The sequence below is a fragment of the Etheostoma spectabile genome, chromosome 23 (assembly GCF_008692095.1).
Source record: "Etheostoma spectabile isolate EspeVRDwgs_2016 chromosome 23, UIUC_Espe_1.0, whole genome shotgun sequence".
Classification (NCBI taxonomy): Eukaryota; Metazoa; Chordata; class Actinopteri; order Perciformes; family Percidae; genus Etheostoma; species Etheostoma spectabile.
In genome coordinates, this window is record NC_045755.1 from 21,762,944 (window position 1) to 21,790,343 (window position 27,400).

Here is a 27,400-nt window from a genome sequence, read left to right on the forward strand (position 1 = left end):
ATCTACAATAAATAGGGTAACAGTAAAAAGGCAAACAACAGGATTAATTCATGTAAAAGACTGAGTTAATAATGACAGTGTATACATGTGTACATGTTAAAAGCAAGCATAGTATTATATTAATTATGTTTTCCTTGCAACTTAAATAAACCAGTGGACAAGGGATTAACTTCTTCAGAGCCTTGATGTTAGGAACGCGTTTATTGGGCTGGCAAGATACATCCAGCACATATACACAGGGCAGCACAATAGCTCTCTATATGCAAACAGCATAGTCAGAATATTGCCTTTTTCGGAATAGGAGCAAAAAGTGCATGTTGCGTAGTCAATGTTAATCTGAATCTCTTATATCAATCTCCACGTCAGCATCACACATACACGTGAGGATGTGTCATATCAGCACCCTGTCCATCAGCTAACCAGTCCTACTTCTCTAAAGACCCTAGACTGATGTCCTATCATCATATTGCCACAGTTACTTAGTAAGCCACACTTAGTTACCACAGTTATTTTGTGAGGCTCTAGAAATGTAATATGATTTGTTGGTTGACCACTTTGACCAGAAAATGAATACAATAAGATTTGGTACAGTGATTCATGTTTCCAAGAGGGAGGATTGTAATCACTTTGGAGATTCCTTAACTTTACTTTTAGCATTATAATCAGGTTAGTTTATGGCCACATACCTGCTAAACATTACTATCAGCTTCAGCTCTGTGTGCAGTGTTAATTTTAAAATCTTTGCATTTCAAAGGAAGATGGTGAACATTTTTCCATGTTCATCCATTTCACACTGTTGCTTGCTCTGGAGGAAACTACTAGAACTGTTGGGTCCTTGTAAATTCTGGAATGTGGTCTAGACCTGCTCTATCTGTGAAGTGTCTCGAGATAACTCTTGTTATGAATTGATACTATAAATAAAATTGAATTGAATTAAAATAACATATTGACAATGTCATTGTGAGCATGTAAGAAAGGGCTCAGCAACGTGTGTTAATTTACAAAGACGAAGATGACCAGGGAGCCAGTGGTATTTGTTAAAGCCGGGGCAGGCGGTTAGTTTTGGCAGTGTTTCCATAGTAATCATTCAGCTTATTGCAAGTCAAGTGGACTCTGGCACCTCCTCCTGGTTCTGTTTTCAGGCTTTAGAAAATGTAGCCTGTTAAAGGACACTTTGGCCAATTACAGGCCATTTTAGAGAGGGGAGAGGAGAACATTCCTACTGGCTGTTCTCCAGATGGAGATGTGCATGGATGTCCCTTTGGTGGAAGTTCTGCTAACTGTGGGCAAAGGCTCAGGACTGCAGTTAAATGCTAAACTATTAGATAAGATACTTTATTGTCTTCCATCATTATACAGTACATAGAGGAAAGTAATTTTGTAAAAATCTAGTTGAGTTTCTTTTACAGGGATTGATTAGCTGTAAAAACATTTGGGAGAGCTGGTCTGCTTGGGTTAGCCTTTAGCCTAGCACAAATACCGTACCCAAATATTCTGTTAGTAGGACACTAGGTTTTAGTGTTTTAGTTTATTTGTTCTATGTATTACTTATACATTTTCTAAACATAAAATATGCCAATGAATGCATGTAATTTATCACCTATTATTTAAAAAAAACTAAACATAGAAAGACCGTAGAGTTGTGGAAAGTTTGTCTCAAAACTCAATGTTAAATGCAAATCCGCAAGCGTAGAATTGAGCTCTACAAATTGAAGAATTCAAACAAATATTGAGACAAATGTGCCTCCATACAAAGACTCTACTCCACTTCTCCAGATATTTTTTTAATTTTCAAATTTGTAGTCGCAGGACATTGTTTTCTTTGATAATGTCTGTTCTGTGTGGTTGCAGATGGACCAGGGGTGGAGCTCTGCATACCAGCCGTAAATGGGCACTACTCTGAGCTCCTGAGTGAAAGCCCCTGCTTCACCCTGCAGCATTGTCTCTCAGCCAGTTGTCACTTTGCATTCTTTTTTATTGACTTAAAAACTTGTTTATCCATCTTCATTCCTTCCTCCTGTTTTTCCCTTGAGCCAGGGTTGTAACGGTAAAATTAATAGTAATTAAGGGTGTCAGGATTTTCATTTTAATTAGAAAAATGATTGAAATAAGCTATTGAAGCAGGATAAGAAGACAGTATTTTTTCTCCCTCCACTCCTGCCTGCTTGCGGAAGAAAAACTACAACAACAGACACAGTGAAGCTTACCGGCTGTTAGCATGCAGCTAAAGACACAGCATAACGTTAGCTTACCGGTAGCCTGCAGCTGCTCTTTCCAAACATCATGACCCTTCTGCCATCTATTAACTCTTATTGTGACATTGCGGTCATTGCTGACACAAAAAGTTCAATTGAATTGAATCGTGGATTTGGAGAATCAAGACAGCCCTAATAGTAATAACTCCAAACACCATTTAATAAAACATATACTTTTATTCTTCTTGGTGCAAGTAAGCCATTGCACTGGTCGCTTCATTTTCATTCCATAACAAAATGTATTCACAATAAACATCAATGTCAACAAAACCACAACAAGCAACCAAACAGCCTTCTTCAGAGGTTATGGTATGCATGAAGCCACAAACTAACTCCTCACACAGGAGTAGACTCGCTAGCTTATTTTACTTGCGGAAGGCTCACGACATCAGGTCTTAAGGGATTTTGACACGGGGAGCAACACTTTCCCGCGTAGTCACGCGGATCCGTGGAGTCTCACTGCGCTTCTCATAGTACGTGTCCTGGTATCGCTCCGCTACCCAACATTACACGCTAGTGTGCTCGCCACCAGTTTCTCTTCACTTACCACTGACAAGCAAAGAAAACAGTCTACACCCAGCTATCACTGTGATGGCTGCACCCCATTGGACAAAGTCGCCACGTGGGGTTGGCGTATTCTGAATTTCATAACCGGCCATAATGTCGACTTGTTTGGAATACAATCTCGTATTTTTCAAAATTAGTTCACCGTGTTTCTGGAAACGTTTTAAGCGAGAAACAGGCCTTGCAGTTGCTGAATCTGTCTTCATTTCAGATCAACGGTCAGTTTTTCAGTTTTCATTTTTGTGAGCTTTTGAGAGCCGTCGAGCCAAGCTGGCTGCTCCTCGTTTGCATAAAGTTGGCTGGATTCAACTTTATGCAAATGAGAAGCTGACAACTTGACGCCCCACTTCTCCAAAGTCCCTGAACCAGAATCCTTTGCACTGCTTCTTCCACAAAATGAATGGGAAGCAGGGAAATGCTGCTGACAACGGACACACACCTTCAGGTGAACATACAGGCGAACAATGTTTTGCGAGTTAACGCCCTCGGTGATCAACGTTTGACACAGAATCTGTGCACTGGTATATCCCTGTCATACAGCTGAACGAGATTAGCTGTATACCCCTAATCACAAGTTGATTTATAACAAATAGTGGCAATCCTAGTCTTTCCTAACCACGCACTGTTATTGTAGGCAGCTAACGTTAGGGAAAAGTTCAACACAGTTCATCTCTTGCAGCGGGTGAGCGTGTGACGAGCACAAACTTAACAGTTGCAAGGGATTGTGCGCCCCTGCTCGCTCAAATCTCATTTGAAATGAATTAGGCGGCGCAACAATTGCTCCCCATGTGAAAGGGCCTTCACACTGTAGCCAGTTCTGGAACTAGAAGTCAGATGAACATCATATAGTTTATATCTGAAGAGAAAAAACACGTTATAAATCTTAATACATTTCTCATACAATCTGAGATCTTTACAGATGTTTACGTTTGTAAGACTATGTGCTGATATACTTCACAAGAGAGTGAAGTTTTGTGTCAAGATATTCCCTTCTTTTGTAACACAATCATTTAAATTCAATAGTCCACTTACTAGCTTTTCAGAGCTTTCAATCATATCTCTTTGTTGAATGTAGCCGTCCACTGACTCTTGGTCGATGACACTGACCACTTCGTCATGTGACCAATGTCTGTGTGTGTGACCGGGTGTCACCTTACTACACCTGAGCAAACTCCACTTGCCGCAGAAATCTTTGAGATGCGGTTGAAAGTTCGAAAAGCTGTGTACTTTTGAGCTGAGATGAATTTATCACACACATTGTTTCCATGCTCATTCCCTTCATAATAATAACATGTTTCCAAACACTTTCACTGCACTAATGGAGATACATGAAAAGTTCTCACAGAGGACTGAATTACAATTTATGATTAAGTGCCATATAGATAATGTCTTCACATGAACCTAAAAAAGAAATCAATCAAACACAAAGCAGATGTGAATGCAAAGCCGATGCAGACAGGGTAACACATGGAGCTCCCAGTGGTTTTCAACCAGCTGTTCTCTTCTCCTTACCCCAGGAAAGGTTTCTGGACTGTGGCTCGACTAGTCTCTTTGACTCCAGCACACTTACTCCACCTGCGAACACGTTGCAGGTCGGACAAGTTCATCCTCCTCCTCTGCTCTCACTCACGCCGTTGGTCCAGGCAACCAGGTCAGGTGGGTTTTATCCAGCAGCCTGGTGGCTGGTGTTTGGGCTCCAGAGAGATAGGGCTGTGCCCTGCTCCCCTGATCTGTGCCCAGGATGGTACAGTGTCTGGGGAACCGTGGTGGTCTATGCTCCCCCTGTCAGTCTCCTCTCCAGCCGGTCCAGCTTGGCCAGATTCTCCTTCAGAAGTTTGGAGCTGGGGCTCAGAAGCAAGGCTCGCTGGTAGTACATCCTGGCTGCTGCATAGTCTCCCTACACAACACACACACACACACACCACACACACACACACACACACACACACACACACACACACACCACACACACACACACACACACACACACACACAAACAAACAAACACACATTACAAGCAATATACGTGTGCACCACTGATGTTTACGTACATTCCAGTTTTTGCTCTTCTTCCAAAAAAAGACAATATTCTGACTAAGCGTTTCCATGGCTAATGAAAGACAATATTCCACTAATATTCCTGTTTACATGCAGCCGTGTAAAAATTTTTTTTTTCAAAGTTTCCCAGCAGTGGAGGACTTGTACGACAGTGCGAAAACAGCATCTCTCTTCCATTCCTTCAACCAGCTTCTTGATAAGGTCGCCGTAGCGATGTGTGCACATATCCAGAAACCTGTTGATATCCAAGTCTTTGATAATGTTTACAATTGGCTGAGTTTCTTCCTATCAGGTCTGCTTCCTTGCAAACTGTTGGCTGGTTTGTGTAGAGCCACCATGGTAACGCATGCAAATATATGCTTTGGGAAAAAAATGATCTATAAAACTCTTGAAAAAACGCATGAAAACCTGGTCAAACATGTCCCATCTGACGTGTGGCTAATAACAGTATGGACGACAGTCAGTGAAATTATTTGATCTACTACCGAAACTAGAGTTACATAGATTAACAGCAGCTCCACTCCGAGCTCCCCACAGATGACTGAGCTTCTCACCCTATCTCTAAGGGAGACGCCAGCCCCCCCTACTGAGGAAACCCATTCAGCTGCTTGTACCCTGGATCTCCTGGAGTCCCTATATAAGTGTTGTTTATTCCCTTATAGTGTATTTGTCAGCGTTATTTTTATTTTTACCTTCCATTTCTCTCTAAGATTCTTGAGAAAGCAGTTGCCAAACAGCTGTGTGACTTTCTGCATAACAACAGCTTATTTGAGGATTTTCAGTCAGGATTTAGAGTTAATCATAGCACAGAGACAGCACTTGTGAAAATCACTAATTACTAATTACAAGCCGGATGAAACTAATCAGTTAGCTAAACTTCAAATGTGTCTTCAGGATATTAAAACCTGCATGACCTGTAATTTTCTAATGTTAAACTCAGATAAAACTGAAGTTACTGCACTGGGGCCCAAGCACCCCCGTGACGCATTATCCAAAGAGACAGTTACTCTGGATGGTGTTACCCTGGCCTCCAGCACCACTGTGAGGAATCTTGGAGTCATCTTTGATCAGGACATGTCCTTTAATTCCCACATAAAGCAAATTTCAAGGATCGACTTTTTTCACCTATGTAATATTGCAAAAATCAGGAATATCCTGTCTAAAAATGATGCAGAAAAACTAGTCCATGTATTTGTTACTTCTAGGCTAGATTACTGCAATTCTTTGTTATCAGGCTGCTTGAAAAAGTCCATCAAGACTCTACAGCTGATCCAGAATGCTGCAGCACGTGTTCTGACAGGAACCAGGAAAAGAGATCACAGCTCTCCTGTTTTAGCTTCTCTGCATTGGCTTCCTGTAAAATACAGAATAGAATTTAAAATCCTTCTTCTCACCTACAAAGCTCTTCATGGTGAAGCTCCATCTTATCTTAAAGAGCTCATAGTACCTTACTACCCTACAAGAGCACTACGCTCCCAGAATGCAGGGTTACTTGTGGTTCCTAGAGTCTCTAAAAGTAGAACGGGAGCCAGAGCGTTCAGCTATCAGGCTCCTCTCCTGTGGAACCAGGTTCTAGTTTGGGTTTGGGAGGCAGACACCGTCTCCACATTTAAGAGTAGGCTTAAGACTTTCCTTTTTGATAAAGCTTATAGTTAGGGCATAGAATCGAATATTGTTAGGGAGTGAGGAGTCGCAGCGTCCGCCTAACCCGGCCCACCTGCTTCTCGTCATAGTTGTCAGATTTATCTATTATATAATCAAGAATATGATAAAACTACAGGGAGACTTGGCATACAGCCCGATCCGGTTGGGGAGAGTTCTAGCCCGACCAGGCTCCTCTCTTTACCCTGTCTCTCTTGGTTATGCTGTAATAGTTTCAGACAGCTGGGGACTTATTTTGATACACTGAGCTCCTCTCTCCTATCTTTCTATCTTTTCATTTATGTGCATCCATGTCCCAGAAATGCTTGTTACTAACCTAGCTCTGGGGAGTCATTCCCCGGAGTCCTTATGTTCCTTTTTCCCCAGCATGTTCCCTCGGATCAGGGATGCTCCAAAATCATGGTAGCAGCTGTCGCCATGGTCCCGCTACACGTTCTGCGGTGCCAGGTTCATCTTGCTACACTCTGCTGTGCCCAGCTACGTCCTGCTGTGCCTTGTAATGCCCACAGTGCCCTGCTATGCCATGAACTATTACAAAGAACTGCTACAAACTACTATTTTTTCTATTTTTGCTATTTCCGCTCTTCACTCTAACCCCAACCGGCCCGTCAGACACCGCCTACCAAGAGCCTGGGTCTGACCGAGGTTTCTGCCTAAAAGGAAGTTTTTCCTCGCCACTGTCGCACTGTTGCTTGCTCTGGAGGAAACTACTAGAACTGTTGGGTCCTTGTAAATTCTGGAGTGTGGTCTAGACCTACTCTATCTGTAAAGTGTCTCGAGATAACTGTTGTTATGAATTGATACTATAAATAAAATTGAAATTGAAATTGAAATGTGTGTCATGGTAATGCCAGAGGAACAGAGTAAATTGTTGATTAATGAGTAAAAATGGGACTGCCTATTGAGACTTTATCATGAAATGTCAATGAAATATCAAACAAAGTTAACAAACAAAGTAATACTTTCACATTTAAAATGTTGGGCATCTCAGCCCAGTGTTGACCGGTCCGAGCAGGCTTTACCAGCTGATGGCACGCTTGGCTGTGGCGTTTGACAATTGGAGATGTATTAATGAGGATGTGCATGAATACACATTTTACTCTAAGGTTCATAATTCATATTCTGGGATTACATATTTATTATTGTCTACCCAGATGGTGGGAAATGCAATCCATTCTAAAATCCATAATATATTTATTCCCCAATCTCTGAAGTAAATAAAACCAAACAATTGACACTAAATAATTCACTCCTGTGAGAAATGTCACTTTTAATATGGAGTCAGTATGTATATACATATAGTATAAAAAACATGTAAGGCCAAATTGGTAGAGGATGGATAACTACTGAAAGAGGCATTCTTTGGACATGTATAAAGCGCATTCGGAATATGCGTCTCAATTAAGGTTTTTACTGTAGTTTGCAACAGTTTATGGCCTATTTAAGGCTTAAAGTCATCTCTGTGTGTTGCTATGGTTACTGTACACAATCCAACAAGCCACCTTTAAAACATTGTCAAAGACTTGGATATTAACAGGTTTTTGCATATGCGCACACATCGCTACGGTGACTTTTTTAAGAAGCTGGTTGAAGGAATGGAAGAGAGTTGGCCCATATTAATAGGATAGCATCTTGCAGTTGATGGAGATTCGTGGGATGCACATCCAGGGCACGAAGCTCCCGTTCCACCACATCCCAAAGATGCTCTATTGGGTTGAGATCTGGTGACTGTGGGGGCCATTTTAGCACAGTGAACTCATTTTCATGTTTAAGAAACCAATTTGAAATGATTCAAGCTTTGTGACATGGTGCATTATCCTGCTGGAAGTAGCCATCAGAGGATGGGTACATGGTGGCCATAAAGGGATGGACATGGTCAGAAACAATGCTCAGGTAGGCCGTGGCATTTAAACGATGCCCAATTGGCACTAAGGGGCCTAAAGTGTGCCAAGAAAACATCCCCCACACCATTACACCACCACCACCAACCTGCACAGTGGTAACAAGGCATGATGGATCCATGTTCTCATTCTGTTTACGCCAAAGTCTGACTCTACCATCTGAATGTCTCAACAGAAATCGAGACTCATCAGACCAGGCAACATTTTTCCAGTCTTCAACTGTCCAATTTTGGTGAGCTCTTGCAAATTGTAGCCTCTGTTTCCTATTTGTAGTGGAGATGAGTTGTACCCAGTGGGGTCTTCTGCTGTTGTAGCCCATCCGCCTCAAGGTTGTGCGTGTTGTGGCTTCACAAATGCTTTGCTGCATACCTCGGTTGTAACGAGTGGTTATTTCAGTCAAAGTTGCTCTTCTATCAGCTTGAATCAGTCGGCCCATTCTCCTCTGACCTCTAGCATCAACAAGGCATTTTCGCCCACAGGACTGCCGCATACTGGATGTTTTTCCCTTTTCACACCATTCTTTGTAAACCCTAGAAATGGTTGTGCATGAAAATCCCAGTAACTGAGCAGATTGTGAAATACTCAGACCGACCCGTCTGGCACCAACAACCATGCCACGCCCAAAAGTGCTTAAATCACCTTTCTTTCCCATTCTGACATTCAGTTTGGAGTTCAGGAGATTTACTTGACCAGGACCACACCCCTAAAAGCATTGAAGCAACTGCCATGTGATTGGTTGATTAGATAATTGCATTAATGAGAAATTGAACAGGTGTTCCTAATAATCCTTTAGGTGAGTGTACACACACACACACACACACACACACACACACACAACACACACACACACACACACACACACACACACAAACACAGATACAGAGGTAAGAACTGCTAGAAGGTGTAGGACAACAGGGGCCTCATGTTTAAATGTTGCTTCACTCGTCACTTTGTGATGTATGAAAAAATGTACTTGAAGTGACAATGTAAAAAAAAGTCTATGAAAAAACCTAATTATAGCCACTAATATTCCGTAAAAATTTGATCATTTATGTGGATAATGTTTCACATCTTTCACACTAATAACAGGCTACTTAACCTACGACGTGCAACAGAGAACTCAGATTGGACAGATAGTCTAGCTAGCTGTCCGGATTTACCCTGCAGAGATCTGAGGACCAGGTAACCATAGTCCTCAGAAACACAAAGAAAGAGGAAGGAGACAGACATCCTGCTGAAATGAGGGATATTCGGCGGAATTTCTGGCGAAAACGGAGCAATCCTGGAAGTAGAACAGCTACTTTTGAAATAATATCATAAGTAAGTATTTATATATTGTATTATATATTTTATTCTGTAACCTTGGACGTAGCACACGTACTGACATGTCCTTGTGTTTTGTGATTGTTTTTTTCTTCTTGTAATGAAATGTAAATATAAAAGAAAAGAACCTTAATGTGCTGGATCCCTCCCATGTTCATCCAGGCCTGGGACTGGTCAGGTTTGAGTTTGACAGCCAGCTTGTAGCTCTGGGGGGGGGGGGGGGGGGGGGGGGGGGGGGGAGAACAAAAAGAGACTGGTCAGCGTCATATATGATGAAAGAATAGAAACAGCTTGTCTGAGGACAGATCTAGGCCCAGTTCACCACTGAAATTTAAATCTCTCACATGTGGTCGGATTCCAAATGAGAAGGTACAAAGGTAAGGTTTCGTAAATTAGCATCCTTTATTCCTTTATATAGCAGCATGTATTCAACCCATTTGTGAGCCACACATGACATGTGTTTTGAACTTTGGTTCGAGTACAGTGGTGAACTATTTGAAGTAAATCGACTCACACAGTTGTGTAGACATCCCAGTATCAATCCCCATATTTCCCAGGCTTGTAATGTCCCTGTGTATTTACTAACCAGCAGCTATCTCGCAGCGAGAGTAGGGCTGAACAATGAATTGTTTGGAAATCAATATCGAGAAGTTAAAGAATGCAATTAGCTCATCGTGAAGACCGCGATTAACCAAACGTGCATGTTTGGTTTAACATTTGGTTTAACATTTTTTATTGCTCTTTTTATTAATATATTTTCTGTTCAAATTGTTCAAATTGTGACCCCACTGCAGCACAACTATTCTAATAGCTCAGTTTTTCCTGAAAAAAACTGTTCATAGATTGACAGTGGACAACAAGATTGATGTTTTACACGCTTTTTTAGAAAATGAAACCAGATGGACCAGAGGTTGTGAAATATGATTGGTTTGGAATTGGTTTGGAATATCCAGGTTCTTACTATTAGCTGCAGCTGTGTTTATACTTTTGTAACAGTGAGACCACAATGGAAAACATTAGAGCTTTTTACAATTTCATATTATAGGGAGCTGAATTTGATTTTGGCACCGCAGGAAAGCACAGGTGTGATTAATATGATTATTGGTAACTGCATACCATTTAGATATGCCATTCCATAGCAAACCAGTAGTGTGCATACAGCTTACTATGCACAATGCATCTCTTCTTGTTTTTGTACAAGGTTAAAGCGCCCATATTATGCTCATTTTCCAGAATAGGTTTCCATGGTTTTATTTAAAAAAAAACACCCTATTTTTGTTGTACTGCACATTGCTGCAGATCCTGTTTTCCCCCTTTGTGTTTAGGTCTCTGTTTTAGCTACAGAGTGAGACATCTCACTTGTTTTAGCTACAGAGTGAGACATCTCACTTGTTTTAGCTACAGAGTGAAACATCTCACTTCTATACTATCTTTGTTGGGAGTCCTACATGCTCTTTAGCTAGGTAAGATCCCATCAGCTAGATAACTCTTTCTCCAGCTTTGGTCAGTCCAAGGCAGGATTAGCTGGGAGACTTCTTCTAGACAAGGGCCACTTGTGGAATACCTGCCGAACAGGGAAAGGAAGTAGTTCTTTTGGAGATTATGGTCAACTAGCGGGTGTTTTTTTCCAAGTTCCAAGCACCAGAGACACAAAATAACACCCCAAATCCCAGAAAAGTGTTTTTTCATAATATGGACACTTTAATGTTTAATTGTGCTGTGTCCCTCTCTAAATAACATGACTGATGGAATGTAAATGGAGTGTTCTTATATACTGTAGTGCTTTTCTAGTCTCAACAACTACTCAAAGCGCTTTTACATAGTACAGGAACCATTCACACACATTCATACATTGTGGACTGAACCACCAACCTTCCTACTGGCAGGCAACTGCTCTACCACTGAGCCACAGCCGCCCTGGAACCATGGTCTCATTAAGAAACAACCTAAAATGTTTATCAAAATAAAGCAATGGAAACATTTTGCATTATATAAAAGCCTCACTATTTGCGCCTCCTTTATTTATGCTCCTTGTCTGCAGGGATTAGGGCAGGGCTGTGCATGTTTGAATCAAAAGCCAGACTTTCTGCTCTGACACACTTGAGACAAAAACCAGACAGACAACCTAAAATAACCCGTTTTAAACTGCACTTCAAACACTTTCTCGCACATCACGCCATTATCTGTATCAACTAATGAAGCAGTTTCCCCTGCACAAACCCTGCTCTCTTTAAAGCTGCAGTGACCTGAGATGGCCTCTTTGGCTCTTACTATCTTGTTTCCACTACATCAGTGTTTTCCACTATTAAAAAAAACATGATGGACTCTTACAAGAGGTCATTATCTTCACTCCAGTTTCTGCACGCTAAAGTCACCGGACGCCACAATCTTCTGAACATTGTCATACTGAGAAATTAGCTTTGGATCAACTCATTTGGCAATGGCTTGAATGGAACGGACTTTCATTAACATCAAAAAGTTACAAACTTAAGCTTTAAACAGAGTCTTACACAGTGCTCACTCCACATAAAACGCTACATTACGGCTGAATCTCATTTCTCTATCTTACTTTTTTTTTTTAGAAAAAACTGGCCTTTATTTAGTCTTTTTACATATGGCTTTAGCTTTTCTTTTATTACAAACAGATTTTACAAAAGGTAGTGAAGACTTCAAATCAACCACAGGTGGAAAATCATGAAGAGGCTGACGACATTGCGATGGTACATCTACAATCACAGGCTCCCACACGGCTCCGGCCACAAAGCAGTCACAGATAGTAAAAACAGAGGAAACGGTTGTCTTGAAACACTGCGGTGCAACAACAGACCAGGGACAAACCAGGTGGACTGAGTCAATTGAAATATTGTAGTCACAGGTAAGAATGCAAAAATACAGAGTGTACAGGTTTCCCTTTCTGCACACACTGATGCTCGTGTCTATTTGTCACATAGGTTTACACCCAGTTGAGCCGTCGTCCTAAAATAACCGTTTGATCACTCAGCTCTTTTTCCCCAAACTGCGATCACTGTACCTGTATCTTGACTCAAATGTAAGAGCAGAAAAATAATAATTAATAAGATGACTGCCAAAGCAAAAGCCAATTTAACATTAGGGCCCAGTGTTGAGTGACCTGAAGCATGTTGACCATTTTCCCTCTACACAGTAAACTCCAGTCGTTACCACCACAACATCACATTTCTAAACATGATCAGAATTTTCTACATCTAATTATTACGACACAGCTCTTTTAATCAGTTAACTTGATGCAGTGGAATTAGAACACAGTCAAGAGTATCAAATGCATACTTAAAAATCATTAACAACGCATCACATTAGATTGCACTGCATCTAGGTTCAGTTTTCAACGATTCATCGACTGAGCTTGGCAGGTATAAAAGTTCTTTCACTTTCCAGACTAGGTTTTAAGGTTTAAGTCCATCATGAAGACCCTAGTTCAATGTTCTTGTCACAAAAGGTGTTGCATAAACAGGATATCAAGTCTTTTGCATACAGAGGTCTGCAGAATGGACTCAGTCTCATGTTTCTCTCCTCGCCTTTTTCTTCTTTGCCAGCTTAGGCGCTTAGGCGCTTCTCTATCTTACCCCTACCCCTCACGCAAGACCTAGTGCTGTCCCTTTACCAGAGGTGCCAACTCACTCGCATTGGCCGTGAGACACACGCATTTGACTGGTTTCACACGCTCACTTACCACACCCCCAATTTCTCATGCTAAAGTATTAACCCGGTTGGTCAAATTTCTGAAAGATGAGTTTACCTATAGATCTACCAGTTGAGCCACGCGCGATAGATTACTTGAGCTTTCAGAGACAATGAGGGGTTTCAAGAGCGCTCCCTGTCTGTAGAATTTTCAAATTGTCGCAAACTGAGAACATTTCTTCACGAGCCATCCCAGGTGGATTTCCCCTACTTCAGGTATGTGCTCTGAGTATTACAGACCCGTCCGTTGCTTCGTGTCCACTCTCTCTGTAAAAATAGAGGTGAGCAGCGCGGCTGGTAGAGTAGCAACATCAGTTTATTTTAGTGGACTCGCTGTGGTCAGTGACGCGTTGCATCCGTGCCTAGACTTCCAATGAAGAACAGAGTACAGCCACCTCTGAACTTTGTCAGACCAGAGACCCAAATGGTCCTCTGTGTCCGTCAGACGGTCTGAGTGAGATACTAGCATGTCAGCGGAGCAATAACATGCACAGCAGACAATATTTTAAACTCTCCAAACCTCGGACAACAGAGATGGGAGTAGTTATATTTTGATTGTGCACAAAGTTGTAAACATGAGCAGAAATCTGATGAAACACATCTGAGCTATATGAAGTCCAGAGGTTTAGAAATTCATTCAAATGAATTAATGTATGATTCACATGAATAAGTGCACATTTAAAGAGATATACTTCCCCAACAAAACACCTGAGGGCCTTATTTTTTTCAATATTTTCAATTGTTTCCAGCATAACTTGATGTAGAAATGGGTAGAAATAGTTATAGCAGAAACATTCACTGTGTAATACTCAAAATGATATATCTCGTCACAAAATCTGGAAACCTGTCCAGATGTTTGTGCCAGCACCGGGGGGGGGGGGCAGATACTGCATGGTTGGGCCACTATTGTGCTTCTCTAGACTCTGTGCATCTCTAAATGTAACTGTAAATAATTCATTCAATTTTTTTCATTTCATAAAACAAACAAATAATCTTTTTTTCCCCAAAAAAGTAAATACAGTAAGTGGGGCAAATAGGATGAGGGCCAAACATTACTGAGCCTTGGCACAAAGGTTAAAGGATTAGAATTTATGTAAATCAGTGGTTCTTATTCTTTAGAATTTCAGTGGTCTTAGTTGATCCTTCTGGTTGACCAACATTAATTTAACTTTGGGTCCCTGGTCCCTACACCAGGAACCCCTGGACCTGTTCACCACAGACCCAAATCTTCTCAGCTGTTGCTACTGACATTTGCTACTGTCTCTTCATGTGGCTCATTAAGTTTGGCACACTGTCTGGGTCACTTCTTATATCATAAGAAGGTAATACAATGTGTAATCAAGTGATGACTGATTAACATTAATGTAAATGCTAAATGCTCTAATACCTGTTGATACAACAACAATGCAAAAGGCTCTTAACCCTTCAGTTTGGCACATATCATTTAAGACTTGATTTCTCCATTTTTTGCACAAAACTCTCCAGAAAGTGACATTTAATGGTTTATTTTTCTAAAGAAATTCCTGAGGGGGCATACCCCCAGACTCCCCTAGGGAGTGCCCCCCCATCCCCCCACACATAACAACTCCCATTTTAAACCCTGAAGGATAATGATGCTGAAAGAGCCAAAGAAATTGTTTTGTACGCGGCAAATATATGGGTTGGCCCCACCAAATCTCACTCCACGGTTTTGGGAAAAGTTGGCAGCTCTGCTTTACTCTTTTTGATTGAGGGGTAAGGGGTGTATGGCCCTTGGAATCATAGACAGTGAATGAAAAAACTAAGGGAGGACGCAAGCTTACTTAAAATCGAGGGATAGAGATATACATTGTGCAACGGGCAACAATGGCTGCCGCATCGACCAGAGAGTCTTGTTTTGTGGTCTATACAGTCCTGTGCATATATACTTGCAACCATGTTCTTAACTGAAACTTTTTTTAAATCGCTAGCTTGCTATGCTAACGCTAATCGCTAACCGCTAATGGGGGTACTGGCCAACAGACATCGGACGGGTCAGGATTATCAGAACATCTGTAGTTATTTGTTTGTTTGTGGTCTTGAGTGTCTTTTTTTAGTTTTACACATTTGAGTGCCTTTTTATCTGTGTATGTGGTTCTAGTAGTTGATAATGGTTCTGTAATATAGTATAGTTTATGTAATGTTTTTGCCTGTTATGTTTAATTTATTGGGCAAAAAGACAGATAAAAAAAAAATGTTTTTTGAAACATCAATGACATTCATAACGTTGATAACTGAAACAGATATACAACACACCATGTGTTTGTATACACATATGTATTGCAAACAGACCTAAGTACTACACAGATAACATCTGCCTCTGCACCACCAAAGTGAACATTTGCATATGATGCTGTGACAAAATTGCTATCGAAACTTGTATGCCAATAACGCCCCTTGAATTAAATTGAGAATGAAAGGGAGAAGAAGAAGAAGAAGAAGAAGAAGAAGAAGAAGAAGAGCAGTACCTCGAAGGCTCGGTCCAGCTGGTTCATCTCTCTGAGCTGGTTTCCTTTGGAGAAGTACAGCTCTGCTCTCACTGTCAGATCACTGGGACTCTGCTGCAAGGCCCGGTCCAGAGCACCCAGCGCCTGGCACCGAAACACACACACACACACACAGACACACACACAGACACACACACACACACACACACACACACACACAGACACACACACAGACACACACACAGACACACACACAGACACACACACACACACACACACACACACACACACACACACACAGTCAAATACAAACAAACACACGCATAAATGAATATACCCACAAAAAATGCCCCTTCTCTTAGAGTTGAGCATCTTGCTGTTTGAGTGTACTGCGTTCCTGGTGCGATTGTTGAGTTGCTGCAGTGGTCACAGCAGGCCCTACAAAAAGCTACTTTGAACCATTAAGGCCTCTGAAGGACACAGGGATGGAGGGAAGAGAAGAAGAAGCAGATGACCCAGAGAAGAGGAAGTCTTAACTGATGTACAGCAGAGCTAGCCAGACAGAAAGGGGAAGAGATGAAGAGTATGATCATGTTTTCCTGTCTCTCTGAGAGAGTGCAGCGTCAGCTTTATCACCGCCTCTCACTCAAAGTGAGAAGAGAGAGAGAATGAAAGGATTTGATTTGTGCTTTTTATTTGGTGGGACTCTAGCAGACTCCATGTTTCAATTGTGCTCTTGGCTTCAGGTACTCTCCTGGGGGGAGAACATTTCAAACAAGACACAATGTGTACACTGAATGAACAAATGGTGTATGTTTCCAGGTGAATACAAGTTCAAGTACAATTATTACAAAGGAGAACATTGAACAGAGCAGGAACGGTTTTGGAAATATTATATTGCCATGAGTGAGATGAAACCGATATCTCATATCTGAGTGCACCACAGGTTCATATGGTGTTGTACGAAAACCTATGCATTACAATTCGTAGATATTCTACCAAAATGCTGGTCTTACAGGGAGGTGTGCTCAGGTGCATTCTTGGCGAATTGCTACCTTGAGGCTGCGAAAAATGAAAGTATTTCATTGTTATTTTAACAGCGCATTAGCAAAATGCGCCTAGGCTCGTACACAACGTATGCACACTATGCTTGGTACCACACACACACACACACACACACACACACACACACACACACACACACACACACACACACACACACACACACACACACACACACACACACACACACACACACACATGCAGAAAATTAAAAATAAAATCAATGTGAAATCGTATTAAACGAGTGCATTCGCGCACACACATAAACACACGGCTCTGTCAGTTTCTTATCCTGAACATCTCTCCTTCCTGCTTAGCAAATCCACCCTCATAATAGCAATACGCCAAGGTCCAAACACACCTGACTTTTAAAGGGAATGGGAGAGGACCTCTGATTGGTTGATTGCATGTTATGCCAAAAACACAGCTATGAATTCATGAAGACACTAAGTAAAACTCTTTTGAACAATGCGCCTGGCACACGGACCCTTTTTCCTGCCGATAAACCAGCAAAAGTAGATTTGTACAGGCCCTTGATGCACCTGCGCTATGCGCGTATATCGTTAAAATACGGCCCTAATGTCATCTCTTCTGAGTCAAACCACGTACAGTACATGCATACGCAACTACCGTTACATTTACGTACAGGGTTGGGTACATGTCTAACCGTCAATTTTAAAGATTTTGTTCACATTAGAGACCAATGAATGGGAAAATAGAGTACAGGTTAAAAAAAAAAAAAATGACCCTTTTACATAACAAACACATGATCACTTTGTAAAATATAATGTATTGTAACATCAATCTAGGTGTATATAAAGTACCTCAAACAGTAAAATAAACTGTTACACTGACAAGGCCATTTTTATAATTACAGTACTACAGTATAACTTTTGGATACTTGTATTTCTAAAGTATTGTATTTCTACATGTAACTGAATACTTCTTCCACCAACTGGTCATGGTAATGACATTACACTCCTTGTGATACGATCTGAGTGAATGCACACACATACATACCAGCTCTGTGTAGTACTGCATCTGCAACATTTGTCACATACAGTAAAAGGGCATGCACTAATAATTATTTAAATAATAGTGGCCAATCTCAAAAACAAGAAAATACATCCTTACGTTGTCTTAGTGACACGTTTCAGTCCTGACTGATCTGCAGTTTGGTTATGCAATGCCATTGTTGGTAACAAACGCTTCTTGTTATAGCTTGGACTCACATTTGTACACTTATATACTGTATTAATATCAGTTTTAGTTGAACCTAAAATGTTGCATTTTTGGGGTGCAATTTCTTCACGTTTTTTTTCAAGTTGTAGGTAGCTCCTCTCTTTCTGCGACAAAAGTATTATGGGACAAATGGGACAATATTGTCCCTCAATACCACACTGTCATTGGTATTAGTGTGTGTGTTTGCACATCATTGTACTGAAGACATCTAGTGTTAACACTCTGCATCCTTAAAAACACAGAATTCATATTTACTGTGAGACAGTGAAAGTGTCAGACAGCCAATCACAAGTGCTGATGGTGGTGATAGAACAGAGTGGGAGGAAAAGGGGTTTCTGGTCTGATGTGCAACAGAGGTGATTAGTTTCCACGGTAACTGTTGGAGCAGAAAGCATCTCCTGCTGAGAGTTTATCCTCCCTAACGGTGTGTTATCTTACCTCTGAGCACCAGACACCAAGGCTGTACACACACATGCTTGCACACACACAGACACACACCTCTGTGTAGTTGCCATGCTTGCTGTAGATGGCAGACAGGAGGCGGTAACATTCGATACAGCTGCCTTCTCTGGATATGATGTCCAAGGTCATCTTCTCTGCCTCTTTGGTACGACCGGCCATGGCTAACACCTGAGCCTGGAACAGAAATAGCATGTGTGAATTTGTGCATGTTTGTGTGTATGTGTATGTGCAGAGGTGTAGTGGTAAAAAAAGAGGTGGGTAAACTATAAATTCTGTAGTATTTTGTGTGTGTGTGTGTGTATATATATAGTAAAAATCACATTGATTTTCTCCATAAGAATTTAGATTATCAGCCATAATGTATAAACCATCCAAGGTAGACTGACCCAGTTTCTGCTCCTGATGAAGCTAGAAGTCTGTATGATATCAACCTTGTAACATTATAAGAAAAACAATTATCCACTATCTTACGTAGAAAAACTATATTACCCACAATCCTAAGCGTAACAGCAACGTTTCTAATTGGTCCAACTCGCTGTTACCATAGAAACATCTACCTTACCTGCGAAACCGCAAACAGCTAGAGCGACAACAATAACTAGCTAGCTGACTAGCAAAGGGAGTTTCTTGTCACTAACTTTCAGTGGCCAGAGAATGAAATAACATCCAGTTATTTATCAGACAATACATCCTAAAACATCCAGTTATTTACCAGACAATATATCCTAAAACATCCAGTTATTTATCAGACAATATATCCTGAATTTCACTAATGGGAAAAGGTAGCTAGGTGACCTGCAACTTCCTTTCTGAAAGGGGTAGGCTAACCTAATCAATGCCGTGGCTTTTTGAGTCAGTGGCATGAATCTGCCATTAACCAAATTAACCTCAAAAACATTAAGTTGAGTCCTGTTTTCCGAGCTCACTCACTTTGGGCTTCTTTTCGAGACCGTTTGCTGGCATCAGGAGGACGGCTGCTGTCTTGACGGCGCTTAAAAAAATGACGGATATCCATTTTTAAAACCCATTCATCATTACCTACATGAGACATGTAGCCTAACGGAGGATAGAGTGACTGATGAATCTTTGACTGCTGTTTACTGCTTGATGTTTTAAGCCCCCAACGTCGACTTCAAGGCAGCGCTGCGACCGTGACTTCAAGGCACCCAACCATTGACCAATCCTATCACCTTCCAGGTAGCGCTGCCTGGAAGGCGACGTTGGGGGCTTGATACCCCAAACACCACAAGAGATTGGTCCACACTGACCGTAATGTAGCGCAATATGATGGACTTCGTCTTAGTTTTACCAACCTATGAAACTAATAATGAACAAACTAAAACAACATAAGCTTAATTTAGAATGGCTTTGGGACGATAGGCTATTCAGAGGTGGATAAACGCACTTTGGAGGTGGGTAAACGCCATTTCCGAATTTTGAGAGGTGCATAAACGGCGTTTACGTGCGTTTAGCCTCCACTACATCACTGTGTATGTGTATGTGTGTGTGTGTGTGTGTGTGTGTGTGTGTCTGTGTGTGTGAGAAACATTTTTTTCCCAGGTTTTGGCTAAATGTTTGAGGCCAGACAGATGTTGTTTTAGTAAATATCCAAAAAGTGGCAGTTTTCCCAAACCACACACTTACCCACACAGATATCCTGGCATTTCATGATTTAATAAATGTCTGTGTGTGTGTATATGTGTGAGTGCGTGCGTGTGTCTGTTCACCAGAGCCAGCCAGATGTCGGTGCTGTCTGGCTGAAGGGCAGCAGCCTCTTTGTACACCTGCAAAGCCTCCTCGTAGCGGCCCGTGTTGTAGTACAGAGCTCCAAGCGGAGTCAGGATGTCCACCTTCCTCGTCACTTGCAGCGCCCTGAAGGAAAAGGTCAAAGGTCACAAAGGATGGCCTTCTACAACTGCTGTTCACTTTAAAACAAGTGTTTTAGCTGCAACTTACAGTGATAAAACAACAACATGTCTATGATTTGATTAGTAGACTGTATTTCTCATTAACCTTGTTCAATTCAAGTCAATTAAATTTTATTTATAGTATCAATTCATAACAAGAGTTATCTCGAGACACTTTACAGATAGAGTAGGTCTAGACCACACTCCAGAATTTACAAGGACCCAACAGTTCTAGTAGTTTCCTAGTTGTTCTTGTTGCACCTTGCTGTAAGCAGTCCGGCGGCCTACTGACCTGTTGGCTCACAGTGGAAAACAAAGCACGAGGCCTTCACAAAGATACACCCAACTGATATACAGTATATCACCATATATTAATATTTAAAAAATGTGGTCAGATCGTTGACTAAAAAAAATGAACGTAGCACAAGTGATATCACCCATTGAGTTTGGACATCTTGGTGTAATGATTTTTGATGAGAGGTTTGAGTTGGGGAGGATGTTGCAGCCAAGGCAGTATTGCTATGGTTTCAATGCTGCGCTAAGCTAAATACTAAAGAGGGAAAGGTGCAGTTTTTCAACCCTTGTGAAGCGAGTCCTCCAGTGGGTAAACACAGACCTCTGGGTACTGTGGACATTCATCAAGTCATCAGCTAACACTAGCGCTAGCTAGCTCTGTCGGTACAATGCTGAACAAGACATTTTTAGTTGAGCAAAATGTTCCGATGAACTTTGATGATATAAAAACACAGCGAGGCAACGTTTAAGATGAAAACACGGATAACACCTAAAAACAAGTTCAGGTCTAATGTAATGTCCACAGCCTCTGTCATAACTAATATAAGCCTAATGGTGTATTGAAGAAGACTTGAAATTAGCAATTGAGACCATAAAGTTATCATGAAAATGTTTTGATCAAGATTTCTATAGACTTATTTTTGGAGCCAGTGGAGTCGCACCCTGCTGGAATTCAGATGAAATGCAGCTTTAAGGCCCTTTCCCAAACTTTTACAGTCTATGTGTACACATAAGGAGGCAAAAGTCAACAGAGGCAGCAGCGCTGTTGTACATTAAACATTAATCAATCCAATTTGGCAACAATTATTATTAGATTGAAACTCTTAGACCAAAGTTTCTTTTTCAGAAGGAATTATATCTTATGTTCAAAATGCTACAGAAACAGATCAGTTGTAGGGTCTTTACATTTTCAAAAATCTTTAAAGCAGGCATGTAAAATCCAATACATCTCAATGGATAATTTCACACTTAAAATGAGAAAACTTTATTTGTTGACCAAGTGACAGCTGCAGAATGTAAATTCAAACATTTATGAGCCTGGCTCACAGCAGAAGACAAGTACAGACAAGCAACAGTGTCCAAAAGCACTACCCATTACTAGCTAGTGCACTATATTTACCCTTCACCATTTTATTTGAGTGTCTGACTTCAGAGCAGTTTTCGGTGCCCTTAAACATTCCAACAAGGCAACACAACATGGCCATTGGACACTGTTTTCTGCTAATTATTCCACATCGCAAAGCATGGTTTGTGGTCGTTATACCAGTGTCTCAAAATTGATCAAATGATGATTAACTGATGCTACAATATTTTAACTAGGGTCTTAGGTATTTTCTTTAAGACAAATGGAATTTGGAATGGAATTTGAAAAGCAATAACAAGGAGCGAGGGATTGTTATTATTATAAATTAATTGAATATAAGCAGAGCTGGGTACAGAATTCAATACTTTTTAGGCACTGACTGAATTGCCTCTAAGGAATCAAATATTGAAAAATGCTTTGGCATTCAATACCCAATTTCAATAACTAAGGAGTAAATCTCATCAACGTCAGTGAGCCAATCAGCATGCAGCATGCTTCTAGCAAGATCTAATAATGTCTGTGATTGGCTGTCTAACGTTACACGTCATAGAGACACGCAGGAAAAACTCTTTAAAAAAGTGTGCTGTGATGTTGTCTTTCTTTTTGTTATCATAAAACTGATATTGAAAAAGGTATCTTTTAGGAACAGGTGTCAAAGTCACAGTATTGGTATCGGTACAGATATTGAATATTTTTTAAAGATACCCAGCCCTAGTTATAAGATGACATCTTCTGATTTACTGATTTTCCATACTGTTGGGGTGTAAGTAATTGATGTAATGGATTATTTTTCTCCTTTGATTTTGATTGTTGTGAATTAGCCATCAACCCATTTTTCAAATTTGGTTTGGATTAAATAAAAACTTCTGGGAGGTCAAAGGTCACGGTCAACTACACAGCAGTATAAAGTAGTAGCCTTGCAACTACTATATTTGTGCTCCAGGCCTCCTTGAGTAGAAATATCATGCTGCTAAAATATCATATATTACTCACCTTTTGTACCAAGACTCAGCTTTAGTGTTCTCATTGGATGATCTGAGCAGGCGGCCCAGGTTCACCATGGCAACGTAGTGTGCTGGTTTGAGTCTAACAGCCTGCTGGTAGTGAGCGGCTGCCAGCTCCCCCTCTCCTGGGGAACACAAGAACAGGGAGGAAGGAAAGGAAGTATGAGGATAGAGGAAAGGAATGAAGGAATTAACAGTGTAAGGAAATGCATAAGAAATGAGAAACATGCAGTAGGGAAAGAGAAGAAGGATAAAGTAAGTACAAGAAAAAATAAAGGACGCGAACAAAGTGAGACAGATGTATCAAATGTACAGTATGTGACCAGATTTTTACAAATTGAAACCTGCTCCTGTTCATTTATATTCTACAGAGTTTTAAAACATTCAAAGTATTCAGTGTTCATGATAATATCACAACCATTCATACTTGTGTGGTATTTGGTAAAAATGTCCCATTATAATAAGTTCTGGTAAGGTGCATAAATGTGTAATATGCTGAAAAAAAACACAAAACAAACTTTAATCTTAGGCTATTCACACTTGGCGTCTTTTATTTAACCTGCCGGCATCTGTTTTACATTATAATTATGTATAGAGTAAACCGTGTTTTTGCTAAAGTCCCGAGCGGACAAGGAGCACAGCGACTTATTTGACATGAACAGATGCTCCCTGTTCAGGGAACTCGCTTTGTTTTAACTAACGTTAGCACCGCTCCTTTTAATGCTTTAGGATACTACAGAACTAGCTGTTGTTATAGCAACAAAAGAAGCTCTCGGCTGCTTTTTGAAACCAAAACGCTGCCAGATTCTTCTTTTCACTACAGAAGCACCCTCGTCAAGTGTTTTTAGTCAAAAAAGACACCAAGTGTGAACATAGTCACAAGCACACTGTACAATTTAGTGAAGTTTTATTTCTGCATTCTTAACCCATCCTAGTATAAGGAGCAGTGGAGAACTATGTATACAGCCTCCGGGGAGAAACTTGGGTTCAGTGTCTTGCTCAGGACACTTTGACATGTGGCCAGAGGAGCCTGGGATTGTACCGCCAACCTTGTGGTTATGGGGCCATAAATTCTACATTCATTTTAAACTAAATCAAAGCAGATGTATCACTCCATCATAGCAGAGGTGGATAAGTGAGCCTGATACAGCACTGCAATATCTAGAGGACCACACAGCTGTGTTTTAGTTCAAGAAATCGAACAAGTGTTGACTTTACATCACTGGTGTTTAGATTGATTTTCTCCCTCTCCAGCAGACATCGCTTCAGCCTGAAACATACTGGAAGTACACAAATGCAGAGACTTGCACAAATACAGTACAGTATGTCACACAAAATTGTTAAAACAAATAGTAAGTTTAAGTTTTGCAGCTGGAGGCACTGCGGCAGGCAACTAAACTATGAACTTATCTGGGTTAGGGTTTGCTGTCTAAAGGCATGTGACTGTTGAACCATGCGAGACAGAAAAGCATTGCTCTGGCAGCGGTGCTGTGGGGTAAAGGGAAGATTTTGTGCACTCGTATAAACCTGAGGGCCTGCCTGTCCTGACTTCAGCGTCTGCTCCTTCCATTTCGCTTGGTCAAGTCCACCATTCTGCCTTCACCCAGCTGCTCTGCTCCGGATCGCTGCTCACTCAGTCCCCCCTGGATAAAACTCTGGATCTGCAGCCTCCAAGGCCTCTCTTTGCCCTGCTCAAATCCAAACCCCTGGCTCTCTGCTATAAGCTCCATCCTCCCCTTCAGTAGTCCCGCTTTGCCAATCTAGCTAGTCCACCCAGCATTCTGGGATGGGAGAAAAACGTGCTCTGGTTTATTGGCATGTCTTTAAACCAATCACACAGGTCATGGGCGGTGCTGAGCACCGGACGGAGCCACGGTGCCTTTGCTAAATAGTCTCAGGAAGGACCTTGTTTTGGTGGAACATGTGTACGTTCAGAAGTAGTTTTAGTCGTCAACAGAAAACTCAGATTGGACTGATAGTCTTAGCTAGCTGTCTAGATTTACCCTGCAGAGATCTTAGGACCAGTTACCCATAGTCCTCAGTAATCCACCAGAGGTTAGAATGCCGACACAGAGAAAGAGGAAGGGGACAAACATCCGGACAAAATGAGGGACATCCGGCTAATTAAAAGTTGCTGATATACACTACCCCTTCAGCAACCTACAGAACTTTACAATACATACCTTACCTTTGTATCTAACTCCTTGTCTTTGTCTGAATCTTGTTTGTTTTGATTACCAACAAAATATATTATAATATTTATACAATTGAACTTTCAATGTTAAGGTTGGTTTGGTCAGGCAAAAAGTTATTATCTCTACAGAAATACAAACATATTTCTTCATGTTTTGTAGGAAAAAGGTTTTTGAAGCAGGTTTCAAGTCAGTCCTGGACTACGGTGATGTAATCTATAGATAAGCATCCTCCATCCACATTTAACTCTTAAATATCTGGACTCAGTGTATCACTCTGCCTTGACATTCTTAACTATTGATGTCTTTGGTACACATCATTGTATTTCACATGAAAGTACTGGGTGGTCTTCTCTCCAAGAAAGACATTATACTCACTGGTATCTCTTTATTTATAAGGCTTTTATTGGGAAACTGCCATCTTACCTTCCAGAACTTCTCGGTTACTCAGAGGGATATTATCAGACTCGCTCTGCTGACTGCTCTGCTTTTACTTCATGTTCCACAAGCTCTGAACTTGGAAAAACTGCTTTTCACTTAGCACTGCCTTAAAATCAGCTCACAACTCCCTTTGATTTATAAATCTGGTTTTAAACCTCTATGTGAACATGATTTACATAATTGTACTTTGTTTTGCATCCTTATCCCCATTTATTTAACAAATATTTTTTACCATTTTAGAAAGTTTCGCTTTTTTTCTATGATGTATGTTGTTTTGTTTTTGTCCTTGTAAATTGTCTCAATGTTATTGTAAATGAGCCCCTCAATGATTTCTCGAGTATAAGTAAGGTTGAATGTATGTATGAATGAATGAATCGCATCGCTTTTTGCTCGCAGGTTTCTCTATAGAAACTTGGAAAAACTGCTACAAGTTTCTCTATAGAGCCCCCCTACAGGTTTCTTTATAAAGCCCCCCTACAGGTTTCTCTACAGAGCTCCCCCTACAGGTTTCTTTATAAAGCCCCCCAACAGGTTCTCTATAGAGCCACCCCCTACAGGTTTCTTTATAAAGCCCCCCAACAGGTTTCTCTATAGAGCGCCCCCTTTCTCTACAGAGCTCCCCCTACACGTTTCTCTATAGAGCCCCCCCCTACAGGTTTCCTTATAAAGCCCCCCAACAGGTTTCTCTATAGAGCTCCCCTACAGGTTTCTTTATAAAGCCCCCCAACAGGTTTCTCTATAGAGCTCCCCCTACAGGTTTCTTTATAAAGCCCCCCAACAGGTTTCTCTATAGAGCGCCCCCTTTCTCTACAGAGCTCCCCCTACAGTTTTCCCTATAGAGCTCCACCTACAAGTTTCTCTATAGAGCCCCCCCTACAGGTTTCTCTATAGAGCCCCCCCTACAGTTTTCCCTATAGAGCCCCCCCTACAGGTTTCTCTGTAGAGCCCCCCGACAGGTTTCTCTTTAGAGCCCCCCCCCCCCCACAGCTCCTATGTTTCCTTGTGTCTGACCCCTCCCTCGGTCACTCTGCCGTTTCCTCTTCCTCTTTTCCTCCAACAATGCTTTCCTAGCTTTCTGCATCTTTTTTGCCGGCTCAGTCATGACGATAGTGTGAAAAACTCCATCGCTACCTTGTTAGCCGGTTCCTGAATGGATGTTTGTGTGTAGAAGTTTACTCCTCAACACAGAGGCCGCGGGTTTGACTCCGTCCTGCGGCCCTTTGCCGGATGTCATTCCCCCTCTCTCTCCCCTTTTTATTTCTTCAGCTGTCCCTGTCAATAAAGGCCTAAAATGCCCAACAAATTATCTAAAAATAAGAAACTTAAGACAACTTAACATTTAGGCAGTGGTTCAATCCTTTTGTTAAGGAAAACCTGTGCATGTCGGTCTATGCAGCAGAAGCCTATAGTGGTAATGGGACTCTGTGTTTACCCAACAGCCCCAGGGCCAAAGAGCGACTAAGTTTAACTCACCCGTATCCACCAGAAACACTCCGTAGTTATTATGCAGGTCGGAGCTGTCCGGACAGTTCTCTATACCTTTCAGATACACTTCATTGGCTTCAGCAAAGCGTTTCTGTGGGAGAATGCAAATGAAATGGATACAAGATTAAAACAGGAATGAATTAGACCAAGGTTACAAGAAGCTGGAGTGTGTACAACTGAACAGGCTTCTAATGTTGTTTCATGGCTCCCTACAGAGAGATTAACTATCTACAGCTAAGGCTAATGTGATTCAAGAGTCATTAAGTAGTGATGAGTTATTAC

General features: G+C 41.2%; 1 protein-coding gene across 1 annotated transcript in view; it reads right to left on the bottom strand.

Moving 5' to 3' along the window:
* Positions 1–2,412: 2,412 nt before the first annotated feature.
* The window catches only part of tmtc1 (transmembrane O-mannosyltransferase targeting cadherins 1), a 166,693-nt gene continuing 141,705 nt past the window's right edge, over positions 2,413–27,400 (bottom strand). The window contains 7 exon segments of the mRNA XM_032504865.1: positions 2,413–4,716; positions 9,892–9,969; positions 15,967–16,089; positions 18,748–18,885; positions 20,439–20,583; positions 22,990–23,125; positions 27,107–27,209. Of these exon segments, the coding sequence (XP_032360756.1) occupies positions 4,591–4,716; positions 9,892–9,969; positions 15,967–16,089; positions 18,748–18,885; positions 20,439–20,583; positions 22,990–23,125; positions 27,107–27,209 (849 nt within the window). The 3' untranslated portion in view covers positions 2,413–4,590.